Below are 15228 nucleotides of genomic sequence, written 5' to 3'. Positions count from 1 at the left end.
TCTGCAAGGCTCCATGTCCCAGGCCCTTAAAGGTACACTAATGGGATTCCTTTTAACTGGTACTTCTTCCCAGAAGCCTTTTCCTTTCTCCTCAGGCCCTGTGTGCCAGACTACCCCAAACTGTTAAAGGCCATGTCATGGGACGGAGGACTGTCCTTAAGGGGCAGACTACCAAGTCACAGAAAATCTTCTAATGTCTGCACAATTTTTCCTTTCTTATTAGTAATAAAAATACTTTCCACTTGTATAGTACTTCATATTTGCTAAATATTGTGCAAGCATTAACTGCTACAAAGTTTTATTTTTAAATAAAGAGGAATTCCAGGATGCATATAGAACATATTCATACTTGTGGCTGAGCGAGTGGAGGAAACAGGTCTTGACCTTTCCTTCAAGTCAAATTACACCAAAATTCAAAATTAAAAGCTTACTCCATTTCCTTCACAGTGTAATGTAAATCAGATGTAGGAGAAGCAAAGCACGCTCCACACTCAGAACAAAGAACCAAAAATCAGTACCACAAAGAATGAATTGGAGTATTAGCATACATGTTGCTAAGAGACTTTACAGATTTTGGCCCATTAAATTGTATACAATTTTTGCTTTTAGAACAAAAAAGAATAATCCCGCCAATGAAACATGACCAGTCAGAATTCATATAAACTAGGTCCACTTCACAGATTTAAAAAGAGATGATTTAAACTATTTTGGGCCCCACAAGTTTGGAATCATGGAGGACTATTGACTCTTGATACAGAAAATGCAATGAATTCTGCTGAATAGTAAAATATGATATGTTACTATTAGATGGTTGCCTGTTATATTTTCCAGGGGCTCTTTTGATAATAATTAGCCTTAGATTTTGTTCACATTGTCTTCACTGGGCATTTTACCAAAATAAACACTGCAGTTTACAGTCGGAAAGGTGCCACCGTATCAATTTCCTAAAGATAAAAGCAGTGAGGAGCAAGTCATGGTTCTACCAGATGACAAGACAATCATGGCATACATAAATCAACAGGGCACAAGAAGCTTAAGTCAAAATACCAGAGCGATGCAGATTCCTTCCTGAGCAGATGGTCACCTACCCTTCATCAGACCCATCAACCTACAGGAGTCACTGAACACAAAAGCAGACCAAATAAGCTGTCAGCTGGCAAGCAACTCAAAAAAAACAAAACAAAACAAAAAAATAGTCCACTTTGTCTCACAAATGGCCAAGTAAATCAACTTTTCTATGCTTTCTCTCTTCTACTAGGATGAGTGGTTCAGAAGTTTAAAAAAGGAGAAAGCAATGGTTACGCTCATAATTTCAAACTGTTCAAGAAGGCCCTGGGACTCAGGTCTAATGGAGCTGACATAGAGCAGAGGACTCCAATCCATCTCCCTAGCAGGTAGGATCTCATACCCCGGGGCCCAATCCTGTATCCTTATCCAGATTACCTGGGCCTCTCATTGTAACTAGATATATTTCATGGTATGGAATTTGCTGCAGAATTCATCCTTTGTTGCATGTACAAGGGTGACTTACCTGATGTCAGGTGCAGCTATTGCCTGAGTTTCTGTTTGGCAGGCAATTTACGTTTCCACAAAACAAGTGGAAGTGGACAATGAGTGCTTCATCTTTTTTGAGCACCAGACCTCTCATTAGACCCTGTCTGATCTTCCATAATTGGTTAGGGTTCCAAAGCACTTTCCCTCAGTTGAGGAGTTTACACAATATTCTTCATCCTCCCTACCCACAACATTCTTGCTGGCAACTGTGCACCCTGTTGTTAGGGTTGCAGGTTTTATTAAATCCTTCCTACTGGTTGCAGGGATATAACTACACATCTCTAGCTGTCATTTTGATGTCATAAGGGGGCCCATGTCTCCCTCTACCACAGTATCCAGCCCTGGGACCCTAAACTCTGGAGTGACTGTCCATGCCATACTCAGCCATCCTAGCTTTACTTTTCTTTAAGGCTACTTCCTATATTGGCTTGTCTCTTAGGGTATGTCTATACAGCAAAGAAAAGACCATTGTGATCCTGTGCCAGCGGACTCGAGCTCATGAGGCTCCCTCCCACCCTGCAGGGTCCTAGAGCCCAGACTCGAGCCCAAGCCCAGATGTCCACACAGCAATGAAACAGCCCTGCCTGCAGCCCAAGCCCCGCAAGCTCAAGTCAGCTGGCATGGGCCAGTCATAGGTTTTTCTTTGCTGTGTAGATATACCCTTAAATATCAACCTAGGCTCCTCTTCCAAATTTCTACAGTATAGTCCCTCCTGGACTGCTTCCTCTGCTGTCACTGCTGAGAGCAGGGCCAGGCTTAGGGGCAGTGAATCAGGGTGGTCACCCTGGGTGTCAAATCAACAGCGAGAGAGCTGGGGGGGAGGGTTAAACACTTAGGGTTGTCCCTGATGAAGAGCACCAATGCTGGTCCTGGCCCAGATCCTGATCACTGAACAGTTCCACCAGCATGTTGCTGATAACTTCTATGATGTGGTTAAGCATTGACAATATAAGTATCTGTGGCATATTAAGAACGGATGAGGACAGAGTAAAATTAATTAAATGTAATATGAAAATAAAGAACAGAAAGGCTACTTGTTGGCTGATTGTATTATTCATTTTCATATTTGATTCAGTAAAAAAAACTTCCATTATTTAATTTCTTGGAATGGTCATAGATTCATAGAATCATAGACTATAAGGTCAGAAGGGACCATTATGATCATCTAGTATGACCTCCTGCATAATGCAGGCCACAGAACTTCACCCACCCACTGCTGTAATAGACCCCCTAACCTAAGACTGAGTTATTGAAGTCCTCAGATAATGATTTAAAGACTTCAAGGTACAGAGAATCCACCAACAAGTGACCCATGGCCCATGCTGCAGAGGAATGTGAAAAAAAACCCAGGGCCTACAGGATTTCCAGTGGATTGCTGCAGAATATTAAGCATAACTTGCCATAGAGTATATGGAACCTTGCCTACTGAGCAACAAGATCTAAACAAGATGAGATACCACGCCAAAGTAGCAGAGACTTCCCACAGCATACCATAGACTAAAATTAATTCCAGAAGGATAAGATACAAATGCAGTTGAATAAAGTTATACAGGTTAATAATCACCAAATTTACCACTGATGTCACATTCCCACTGGGCAGGCTGTCCTAACCTATGACCCAACAATGATGAGGTCATAGGGCGGCAACAGATAGGAAGACAAATAAAGAGGCTGGTAAAAGGATACTGAATGTAACATAGTGGAAAGAGTAGCGTCATACAAATCATGCCTGTTGTTGAATGGGCTACCAACTAACTATATACATATTTCTTTGCAGTGGGCCAGACTCTTCCATCCTTACTCACACTGAAAGGTACTAATTTAAGCAGAGTATGGGATTTGACCAAAATATGTTTTGTCTCTCCTTATAACTTTAGAAACATTTTATATAAATAAATGTAACTAAAAATTCTATAAAAAGAACTTGCAGAGCTAACTGCTAAAAATATATTTGTCCCTGTATTTCTATTGCACGCATAACCTTCTTTAACATGTTTCCTTCACACAAAAGAGAATGTGTCGTAGATGATTTTCTAAAGCTCAGAATGTCAGTTCAGAAAAAAATGTATGTTCTCACTGCTTATCATTTTAATTTGAGTATATGTTACATGTAAACAAATGTGAGTGCTTTCCATACTAACATTTACTGTGTCTCAGAATACTAACATTACATCTCTCTTGAAGTTAAGCAAAGAAAAAAAATTGTATAAGTATCAGAGGCTGCCAGCTTAGTTTCTTATCAAATTCTCTTTTGTTTAAGCATGTTTTGACATGAGTTTAAACAGAAGCACCTTATCTTATCTACTGTAAAACAGATCTTTAACAATTATCGTTGAACAAACATTAATACCAATTAACAGATTGCACAACCATCTTCATTTTAAAATAATAATGCACAATTATTAAATTGATAACAGTTAAGTATAGGATTTTTTACTTTTTTATACAGAATTATTTCATTATCATCCAGTTCCTCTAAAGACAGAATAGCCTTCTAAGCTGTATTTCATCTTATAGAGTAATGGTGAAACTAAGCAGTCACGATTCCAGTCATGACTGGGAGGTAATTTTCTACTTAAGACAACTCAATATCTTCTGCTCCTGCCTACTCACACCTGCTCTCTGACTGGAAAATATCCAGATATTTCTGGTTAAGAGTCACCTCTTTGGTCTGAACTAACTCTGACCACAATTCATAAAGCAAGCCCAAACACTCATCTGTAAGCAGTGCTAATCACTTTGGAAACTATTTCCTACACAGGAAATACAGTTTCACAATTAATTCAGAAGTGATCTACCTTCACTTAAATTGGCCTTTAATCTATAAGAGCAATGAGTAGGATGTAAAGATGAATGTAAATCAATTAAAAAGAAAACACCAGTCCTAATTTTAAAATGTTCAAAGTACATTGTGCATATTTATTTATGTATTTATTTATTTATTTCTGGGCATATAGTTCATATATTTATTAATTTCAAGGCACACATATACACACCCATGCGCATGCATACATGTATTTAATTTCAGCATCTCATCTTGTAAAGTTTTGTTAAAGCTTTTTTTAAATTGGCTATGCACCGTGGACCAAATCTTGCTCACCTTCAACAGGGCTATTTGTACGAGTAAAGTGAACATGATATGATCTTAAATTGGAACTCAATCCTGTCCCCCTTAAATTCAATGGGAGTTTTGCCATTGACCTCAAAGCATGAATAACCATGACTTCTGTTAAGACAGGTCTCTCAACTAATACAAACGTCAGACTGCTAAACTAAAGTTAAATGGATTAGTTTTTAATCACTAGAATGATGAATCTGCAATTAATTTACAATCTTTTAAGTAAAAACATATGCTTTAAATGTGTTCTTATACAGAGGCAATTTAATAAAATCTGGTCATAAAGTTGCAGTAAATTGCCCATGCTGATGTTGAAAAAGTAAAGAAAAATGAAAATGCCGTACATAATTATGTGTGGTGAGAGGCAGAATTTATGCAAGAGAATGCAGTCACTCACCAAATTCACCCTTGGTGAAAATCCAAGGATGAAATTGTCCTAATATGTTTTTGTGGATTATTAAGAATGAGGAGCAAAACTACTCACTAGCATATGCATTAATTTGCCATTCATTATAACTCATGAAAATAAAATTAAAATCTGCCCTCAAAATAAGGGGCAGAAAAAGAAAAAAAGAAAAAAATGCTAGGGTTTTGATTTAGAGTACAAAAAAAAAGTTATTTTAAACAAGTCTATGTTCTTTAAAAAAAAGAAGACAAAAATATGACATTTCGGACTGCTAGAAAGTCCTTTCTTAGATATCTGCCCAAATATTCACTGAATGTTCTAACAGATCTCCCAAACTATTACATCCAAACACATTTCCTGGAAAAACTATCATTTGAATAGTTTTATGACCCTTTGTGAGACTCACAGTCAGAAGGTAAATGCCTGATTTAAAAAAAGTGTAATGCACAAAAGAGTTTTTCATTGATCTATTTTCTTCTGTAGTAAGCTCAGTGTATAACAGGAATAAGTTTTATTTCTAACCTAAACAAGGTTTTTATATCATTGCTATTCTTAGAATAATTAGTTTCTACTGATGTCTTATGAATTCACCCCAATGTACTTTTAATCATTCAGTTGTGCCATTTAGACATGGTCTTAAATTGAGGACAATGTGGAGCTGCATCACCCCTGATGGGTCACTAGTAGGCATTCTCAAGCTCCCCAGCATGTAGGAAGAGCATGTCTATTGCTACACCCCATCTAAGTGTGCATCTTATTTTTCTGGCTGTACCAGTCCAGCTCAGTGAATCAGTGCTGTGGGGAAAGAGCAGGAGATCATGGCCCTGCTTTCTCCCCAGCCCCATTGTGGTATTGAGCAATCTGGGGAAATGAGGAGAGAAGTCCAAGGACTACATTTTTGCCTGGTCTTTAGCAGGGTGTACAGAAGATGGGATACGCTCCATTACCTTCCACCCATCAACACACCTACAAAAACGTCTGGCTGTCTTGCCCCTAGTGACTAATTTTGGACTGAATCCTGCAACAAAAATTATGCACGAGTGGCTTTACTCAGAAGAGCAGTCCCATTGAATTTAATGTGTTTGTTTACATGAGTGAAGCTTAAGTGTTTGTAGGATCAGGTTCAAAGTTTCCATTTTAAATTGAGATGAAAGTATATTCTTGTTTAGTCATTCAGTGTGTTTTCAGTGTTAAATAAAACCTTCAGACTTTCCTTCAATTAAAAACATGAAAGTCTGGACTTTATTTTGTGATACTGGTCACTTTTCTGGATTTGGTATTAAATAAAACTCCCTGAAGCCCCCTGGAACGGATTAAGCAGTCTATGGGTATACCTTCCCCCACCTCTCTATCCCTGTCACTGCACACACACAAATTTTATAAACTAAATCTGAAAACACCTGCTAACCAACTTAAAATTACAGCTCAGCTAACTGCATCACAAATGAAAAATAACTCCTTTTCAGTGATTAGAAAACATTCCAGTCACATGCTCTTGTTAATTAGCTGCAAATCACCTGCTGGCTGACATTTGCCATGTAGTAAGCAGTTTTTCAGAATCACATTCTAACTTCTTTATTGTTCCATGTTCCCTTAATTCCCAGAGTCTATTTGATTCCTTTCAGCAACAAAAAAATCTATGTGTCAGAAATGTTAGGAGTCCAATTTACACCAGCAGACGCCAGGAAATTCATAGGTTAGGGTGAAAACCTGAGCTGCATGTCAGGGCTTAAACTCACCAAAGTGTATAAAAAAATAAACAGACAAATAAAATAAAATAAATTATAACAATGGAAATTAAGGATAAAGTGCTGATTGAATTTTCAATCTTGATTCTTAGTTTAGCTGCTAAACTCTAAATTCTACAATCAAATTATATATTTAATCATAATATCCAACCATACTGGTTTCTTTTGGTTAACTGAATAAAACATAACATTATAAAATGTATAATATTCTCTGGATCAGTTCAGTGGTTGGTGTATATACCTTGTCTGTTTAGGTACAGCCTTTTAAATGTTTGGACAGATATAACCAGCAACACACAGGCAATAAAGAGTGTTGTTCTTTATAAAGTAAATAACTGAGAAATCTAAAATTTTGGAAAGTTCTAGTGTCCCAATGCTTTGGAGCAGGGATTGAAATTTTATAGGGGGAAGCCTTTAAATCAGAGGTATGCTTTGTGTCATTCCCATGAAAATCTGGCCAAATCTGGCTAAGCTATAAGCCTTTGAAAAAGATTGCAGTTTGCACATTCTCAGTAGAGATTTATTAGCATTAACAGCTAAAGATCTCTGAAGAGTACATTGTCATTGAGCATCCTTGAGCATAGGTATCTGTTTGGGTTGACTGTCTGTTATTCTTGGGTGTAAATATGGCTGCCATGAGTTAGGGGCCCTTGCCCCTTTACAAGAAATGGATACATTACACTGTTCATGCTGACTGCTAAACGTAAAACACAGACTGATGAAGAACAGTAAATCCTTGCTGATATTTAGGCTATCAATGGTTTGTTTAACTACAATACAAACTTGAAAATGGATTTCATTTTATACTCGTGACAGGTGCTTTCAACTTGCAACCACCTATTACTTCATAGAAGAATAGAAGTAGTTCAGGATAGTGATCTCAAGCCAGCTTGTATGCTCTCAGTCATACAAAATGCCAACCAACTTTTCCTATAGGAAGACACTATTTTTTTTTATAGTTGCAAAATACAAGTAAAACTAATAAAGTAATCCAAATGAATATCTATAATTCGTAATACTTTCCTATATGCCATAAGTGTGTAAGAACTAGATTGTGACTTGGACTACATACCCACGCAAGGAGTTAAGGGGGAGTAAGAACTCCCCTCCTACTATACTCCTGCAGGATTCTGGACCTTCGAGGGGCAAGGAATGTGTTGAATTTTGGCCCTCCCCCATCCCCAGCCAATGCCCCAGATAACATATAAGAGCGGGTGCATGGATGTTTTAATTTACTTCTATCAGCTAACAACAAATGATAACCCCTGAGAAAAGGGGAAGCAGAGAAAGAATTGTGCCTGTAAGACCTCACAATGACTCCTGGGACTTTTTCTGGGATGTTACCACACCAAGAGCATCTCTCGGTGCCTAACAGCCAAATCTGTTAAAAATGAAGGGCCTGACTGTGGTCAGCTCTGCACAGATATGCAAGAAGACTAAAGAAGCTTTTTGCCTCTCTTTTGTGCCTCTATGCAGAGGCCAAGAAAAAATTACAGTCCTTTAGTTCAGGAACACAAGGATTAAGAATCTAGCACTGATGCCATAACCCTTTCCTCTCCCTTGAAAAGGCCAGCAGAGATGGCCCTACATTGGGGAAACATATCCTGAACTCTTTTAAAAGCCTGTGCAGTGGGTGCACTCTCACTGCCATGCTCTTGGAGGCAGTTCTGTGACATCATGCCTCGAGGAGCTCCCACTGGGCCAGTGCATCTCTGCATTAATCCCTACCATAGGTTATGCCCTGAAGGCACAATTTATCTCTGCAGATTCAGAGAAATTAACTGCTGCTATCTAAATTTCCCCTGGATACAATACTTTTCACTGTGCATTCTAAAACATTACATAGTGTTGCTGTGCACTGGAAAATAGCCCTAAGTGACTCACTGCAGTGGGTCTATCATTCAGTGGTGGGTGACTGAGTGAAGTGATTCTTTTATATATTCAATAAAATATGAACATATTTCTATACATTTTTGCTATTTGAAAGGATGTGAAAAATCTAGTGATGCAAATGTATATCAATGCTATTGCCTCTCCTGTGGATACTGGCAGTGCTGAGGAGGCATGTTGCAGAAGATACCGGTTGGTGACAAAGGAGAACACAGCATAATATTGCCTAGAAATATACTTCCTAAATAATGGCAGTAGTAGCTGGCAACAGTTCAGAAGTGTCTAGTTGAGAAAAAGGCTTAGGGCCTCTTCAATGTCTCCAGCCCCAAAAAGTATGTGAAACCACTTGAAAATGCACTAAATATACCATATATGGCATTTTCTAGTTTTTCTGCAGTTTGTTTAAACTATACATTATAAAAATACTTGCATTATTCAGTATGAAACACTATGTGCCTGATTCTTTACTCTTATATGTAGTGTTTACTCTCACACAAGGGGTCTCACTTAACTCAATAGCATTACTTTGTAAATCAGGGTTGAAGGATTAAGTTCTATATAACATCATTATTTATAGGGATTCAAATCACTTTAACATTACAAACTTTCCAAATTTCTAGGCATGATAATGTACTAATTTCAGGGGCCACATCTATGTCAGTGTACCACTGCAGCATTTTATTGAAGAAGTAACTGTACAGTTTGTGAATGGGAATAGAGAGACTGCTTCTAACTCAATAATAAGAACAAACTCTTCTTAAATCCTTTGTGGCTGTAATAAATTATTCTCTTACATAAAGCACTGTGGCTATGTCAATGTAATCCGGATGGTTTTGCAAATCACAGTAGATTTCTTTTTAAATTCTAAAAGATAAAATAAAGTCCTGAGCTGGGATATTATCAACGGAATGTGACATTTCATGCTCTTACTCTTTTAAAGAAACACTATCCTTTTAAGTGAATGATGTTCCAAATGTTTCTCTGTTTAAAACATTTAAATCCTGGGGGCCAATTTCTGCCCTTTGGAGATACACACGCACATCTCAATTTCCCCCTAGAACTCTCTTCTCCATAGGTTGTTGGGTACGTGTTTTACTTGGTCTGCTGCCATACAAAGGAATAAAATTAATGGCTGTGGATCTTCCCTCCCAGCAGGAAAAGATTAATTCCCTGCACATTTTATTCAGCCATTCATATATGTTATTTGAAAAAACAGCTTTTCAGTACCTGGATATAACAAGCTAATGGTCTCAAGCTATGAGTCTATACCTTATAGCAATGAATGGGCGTGATAAAAGATCCTTTTGTTTTGTTTAAAAAAAAGAAGATAGAGAAACAGAATATAACTTCTATTTTGTTTATTTCCCTCACACTGTGACCAATGATGCAAGTAGACAGTTCAAAGGAGCAAAAGGACATGTTATGCCCCTTTATATTTTTGCACAGTTGTCCAGGACAAGCAACAGTCTTGCACCTAATTTATGGAATCATGGAACAGGGGGGCCACAAAAGGGAGTTATAAAGTTGTCAGGAGGGTAAAGGTATGGATAGTTCCAAAATCTCTCTGTTTTTTTGGCTTTAAAGCTCATGAGAGGACAAGATTGGTTGAAACAGGAGAGGAAGTAGGGTCAAAAGCCCAAATCAGGCTGAAAATATAAACTCAATCTGCCAGCAAAAATAATTTATAGTATAGTATATTGGGTATTTGGCCTCTAAAGTTTCATATTTGGAAGAGAAACATGTAGAACATGGTTCTTAGTGCCTGAGCTAGTCACAGGCAGACAGGAGGCTGCCAGGAAGAAAATGCTGTATATCTACAGAGATACGGGATTCAACTCATAGAAAGGAAGGGAACGGAATGGGTCTTTGTGCATTTTTGTTTTGCACAGAGACTCACAAAGCCTAGGCCCAGTTCTACCTTGTTGACCCTACCAAGCTGAAGATCATCTTGCTAAAAAAAGATACCATCTGTGACACCAGCAATGTGGTTTCCAAGTGTTTGACTGTAGTTTGTCCTCAAAGGCGCACACTCTGCTCCTGTGCACAGTCAGAGATAAAATACGGATCCATACTATTTTTAATGTTTAATGTTTGGTATAGGCTCAGGACAAAAAAAAAATACTAAGTGAACTATCCAATAAGGGACTGTGACAGAGAAAACAGCCTTCATTTGTTTAAGATTTTATTTCAACTAAAGTCTTATTCTGTGACCAAAACCAATATAAACAAAATAATTTCAGAGTTTTCAAGTAAAGAGACAAAAGCAAGGAAATGCTGAATAACGGGCACAATTCCTATATCAAATATTCCCATTGTGTTTAAGTAATTGCTGCTCATATGCTATGTAAGGTCAGCCACTATTCTGAGACCCTGCAATAAGTGTACAGTATAAGCTACCAGCCCTTAGCTACCAAGTGACATTTTTTTGAAAGAAAATAAACTGCTGAGTTATATCAAGAAAAAAATCTTCAAACAGGGCTTCACGCCTTGTGTCCTCAGAGTCCCACCAGCAGTGTTGAGGAAGTACAGTTTTTGTTGCTCAAGTACTGCCAGGAAACACTCTTGCTGATCAGCATTCCTTTCTGCCTATAGCATAAATACTGACGTCACTGAGTGGAAGCACAAGCCACGCTCCCAACAGTAAGCAGAGGATGCAAATCACTTTTACTAATCTTTTTAATTGCTGAGACAGAGGAAAAGGGAGGACAGAATTCCTTACAGTCTCCTCCTTTTCTACACCAGCTTGGTGCCATGCTCCAGGTGGGGGCTGATTTAACTAGGGACTTAAGGCTGATGTTTCAGCCTCAGCACTGTTTATTAAAATAAATCAGCATAAATCAGGGATTTCAGGATAAGCAAGGTCAAATCGTTAATGTTATTTAGTGTAGATTTTGTGTGGGTATTTCATTCTTATTATTCATAGTTTTAATAATTAAATGAAAAGAAGCACTCCTTCATGAAAGTATATAAAAACAATTCAGTGATATTGGCTCTGAGACTATTACTTTATTTATACAACAGATACAGACATATGTATGTGTATGTAAATAATTTGTGCAATAGGTTTTAATGATTCATCTTGTAATACATCTTTTTAATATATTGATTTTTAGTGCAAAATGCAACAGTTCCTTCAGAATCTTGCAGCCTACTAAGTAAGGACCTGAATCCTTATTCACTGCTATAAACCTATTAAAATAAGTGGAAGTATTGGCATAAGAAAGGATTACTCATACAAGGTTTTGCAGGATTTTGCCCTGCTATTGCAATGATTTGGGCATCTCCTTAACTTTATCAATGAGAACAGTCCCACTCAAGTCAATGGGACTATTCACATGTATAAAATTAAGCCTGTACGTTAAGCATGTCTTTGCAGAATCAGTGCCTTAAAATGAAACCTTATTAGGTTCTAAATTAATGTGTACTTTATTTAAGGACTTTTTCAAAGTGACTTTTTCCCATTAGACCAAGCAGTTCTTTCAAGGATATCGGAAATTTATTGTATCAATCTAGCTACTACATGTGCTCAGTAACTGCATGTATTAAAAGTAATTTATGAAATATTGATGGAAAACATATTTTGCATTCAAAATAGTTACATATAAGAGTCTTGTATCTCTAGCATGTTCTTTCATTGCTGCACTACTATAATTTAAAAACAGATGCAAGAATGTTTTCAAAAATATCATACCTTTTATGCTCAAATACCAACCAGGAGTGAATTTTTAACTTATAAATCTTGAGGGCAATATTTTACACTGATTCCACACCTAAAACTTCCATTGAAGTTTGACATGTGGAGTGAGTATACAATATACCCCCTGAAAAGGGTATTTAGAATAGAAACATTAAAGATCCTTAGCTATATACAGCATTACTATCATCATTGTTTTAATATTTAGAAAAAAGAAAACTGTCCATAAGAAACAGGTGCACATGAAATGCTATTTTAAGACAATCTATTTGTAGAGCACAATATTTGTTTACCTGTAACTACACAGAAAAAAGGGTATGTAATAGGACTGAAAGATTACAGATCAAGCAATGTTGAACCTGCTCATAGAAATGGTAGTATGTACAGCAAGACACGTTTATACATAAGTAGCCTTTGCATGAGCATTGAAAATGTCATTGTCTTTTTTCTTAAATTAAGTTAGACAGCAACAAATGCACAGCCAGATTCTCAGATGACGTAAATCTGCATAGCTCCACTGACTTCAGTGAAGTAACACTGCTTTACACCAAGAATCTGGCCATAATGTTTTGCACTGAAAACATTATACAGTAGTAACAAAAACAAAATTTTTCTCCTGCTTTTTGATCTTTATCCAAGAATTTTTAGAATTTTTTGTTCAACTATAAAAGTTTTAAGCGATCAAGCAAATTCATCAGATCTACTCCAAGATTTTTTATGGGAGCAGTTATGAGAAGCACAGTTATTGAAGTTGTAAGTACTATAAGTTCTTAGATATTTTCTTTCCATATTTTTAATCTATATTTTAATGGTCTGGTATATTCTCAAAGACAAACAACATATCTTTTTACTCTCACAAGATTACCTACCCCTTAAATTACTTTAAATATAGGTTTTATACATAAGTAAACACAAGAAAACCATAGAAAGAAGATAAAATAAATACAAGACTTGCAATAAACCATACCTAGTAATAAGAACCGCATTATCATGGTGGGCAATCCCATTTTCTGGAATGGTGTTTCCATCACTTTGGTGGGAGAGAATGGATTTCTGCCACTTACAGAAGCTATCGAGGGATTTGTCTGCATGGTGGTTTATCTCCAAGTTTGGCTGCAATACAACATGCATACCAGAAATGTTCCAAACAAATTACTAAGGTCAGTTTTTAAGCCTTTTGAAGACTAAAATGGGACTATAATTAGAAGCAGTGGTTTCTAGGAATAATCTCTTCTTGCCAATTTTTATCTCTGTAAAATCTGACCCAGATTTCAGTTTGTGTATTACAGAACAGGCATTCCTTCATTTCCAGATTTAATAATGATTATGTCAATATAAAAATTTAGATTATCAAAATATAGACATAGAAATAAAATTGTAATTGTAAGCCTCTACTACTGAAATCTCCAAAAGTAAGCTGAAGATATCTATTACTTGAGGTGAATATTACTAAGATGATAGATGAGACATATTCCTTCAACCTATTTCAATCCTCCTTAAAATAGTGAAACATTACAGATGAGGTTTTATACTCAAATATAGCCTTTCCAAACAATAATTAAGTGGATTCTACAATGGTACACAGAGAAATATCCTGTATTTTATTTGTCTGACGTTTATGTAATTGCAGCTCAGTCTTACCTGATCTTCTGTGAGAACAATTAAACGAGTCACTATAATATTCACAACGTTTCCTAGACTGGAGTCACGATAAAGTTTGGCAACCTGACCTCCAGAAAAGAAGAAAAGACACAAAGTCAGACAAGAAACACCATTCATATGACATATGCTTAAAAATTAGTTTGTTTTATCCTACTAAATACAATTTTGCAATTTGAACACTTATTACAAGCATCTAAAGAACTATTTAGTTCATTTAATTATATTATGTATTTATTTATTATTTATATATATTTATATATATTTAATTATATATTTATATATATAATTAATTATATTTAATTATATCTAATTCAACCTTAATCTATTCAGTAAAATAAATCAATATTCCCTACTCTTTTTTCACTTCAGACATTTTATAGAATAATTTTGTTTCATAACTGAATAACTCATGACAAGCGATGTTCAGATTGCTAATCTAAACAAAAGAACCAATCAAAAGTGTAATCACTATAACAGATAATTAGACAGTCAATTTATTAAAAATGAAACTTAAAAGCACTGAAACATGAATTAACACTGATCATAATATACTTCCTGCCTGAGAAAAGACAACAGTATAGCACTTCTTCTTTTTCTTCCAATATTAACATTGGCTATATCACTTTTGGCCATCTGATACATATTTTAAGGCATTGTTTATTTCAAATCAGAAATACAATATTGCATAATTGCCTATCCTGTTAAAAAGTGTTAATTATGTTAATATATAGAGGGGTCAAACTTACAATATTCATTACACTCAAAATGTAATGCTCAATGTCTTTGCGACCATGGTATCCCACCATCATTTTGTCTGCTACTACCAGCGTCTCCACAAAGCGTTCAATGCTTACTGATCTCTTCTGTCGACGGTGACTACTTAGTGTGTTATTAATTGGAAGTGAAGTTGGAAAAGCAGATGTATCATTCATCCACCAAGGTTTACTACTTCTTGTGAGGTCTTCTAGGAATCAAAATAATTAACCACTTCAGATGGGTCACGAGTTAAACATGTTCAAATACAGCTGTTTTATGTTGATATTATTATCTTAAAGCTTCTTAAATAACAAGACTATCTTGAGGGCAGGGAGGAATTAAACTTTTTCTTTAAATATATAGTATATTTTACACTTTTATTAGCAAATATTTTTGCAGA

The 15228-nt window shown here is 36.2% G+C and overlaps 1 protein-coding gene across 2 annotated transcripts in view; it reads right to left on the bottom strand.

The window, feature by feature from the left end:
- The window catches only part of ADAMTS6 (ADAM metallopeptidase with thrombospondin type 1 motif 6), a 292975-nt gene that overhangs the window by 235746 nt on the left and 42001 nt on the right, over nt 1-15228 (bottom strand). For both annotated transcript variants that reach the window (XM_067568533.1, XM_067568534.1), the window contains exons 5-7: nt 14819-15036; nt 14052-14135; nt 13378-13523 (exon numbers count right to left, since the gene is read on the bottom strand). In XM_067568533.1, the coding sequence (XP_067424634.1) occupies nt 13378-13523; nt 14052-14135; nt 14819-15036 (448 nt within the window). The remainder of the gene's footprint in view (nt 1-13377; nt 13524-14051; nt 14136-14818; nt 15037-15228) is intronic.

Source organism: Emydura macquarii, unplaced genomic scaffold, assembly GCF_026122565.2.
Source record: "Emydura macquarii macquarii isolate MOO-44397 ecotype Brisbane River unplaced genomic scaffold, CSIRO-AGI_Emac_v2 contig_2897, whole genome shotgun sequence".
In the NCBI taxonomy this organism is placed as follows: domain Eukaryota; kingdom Metazoa; phylum Chordata; order Testudines; family Chelidae; genus Emydura; species Emydura macquarii.
The sequence above is the reverse complement of the archived record's forward strand: the minus strand, read 5'-3'. Positions and strand labels throughout refer to the sequence as shown.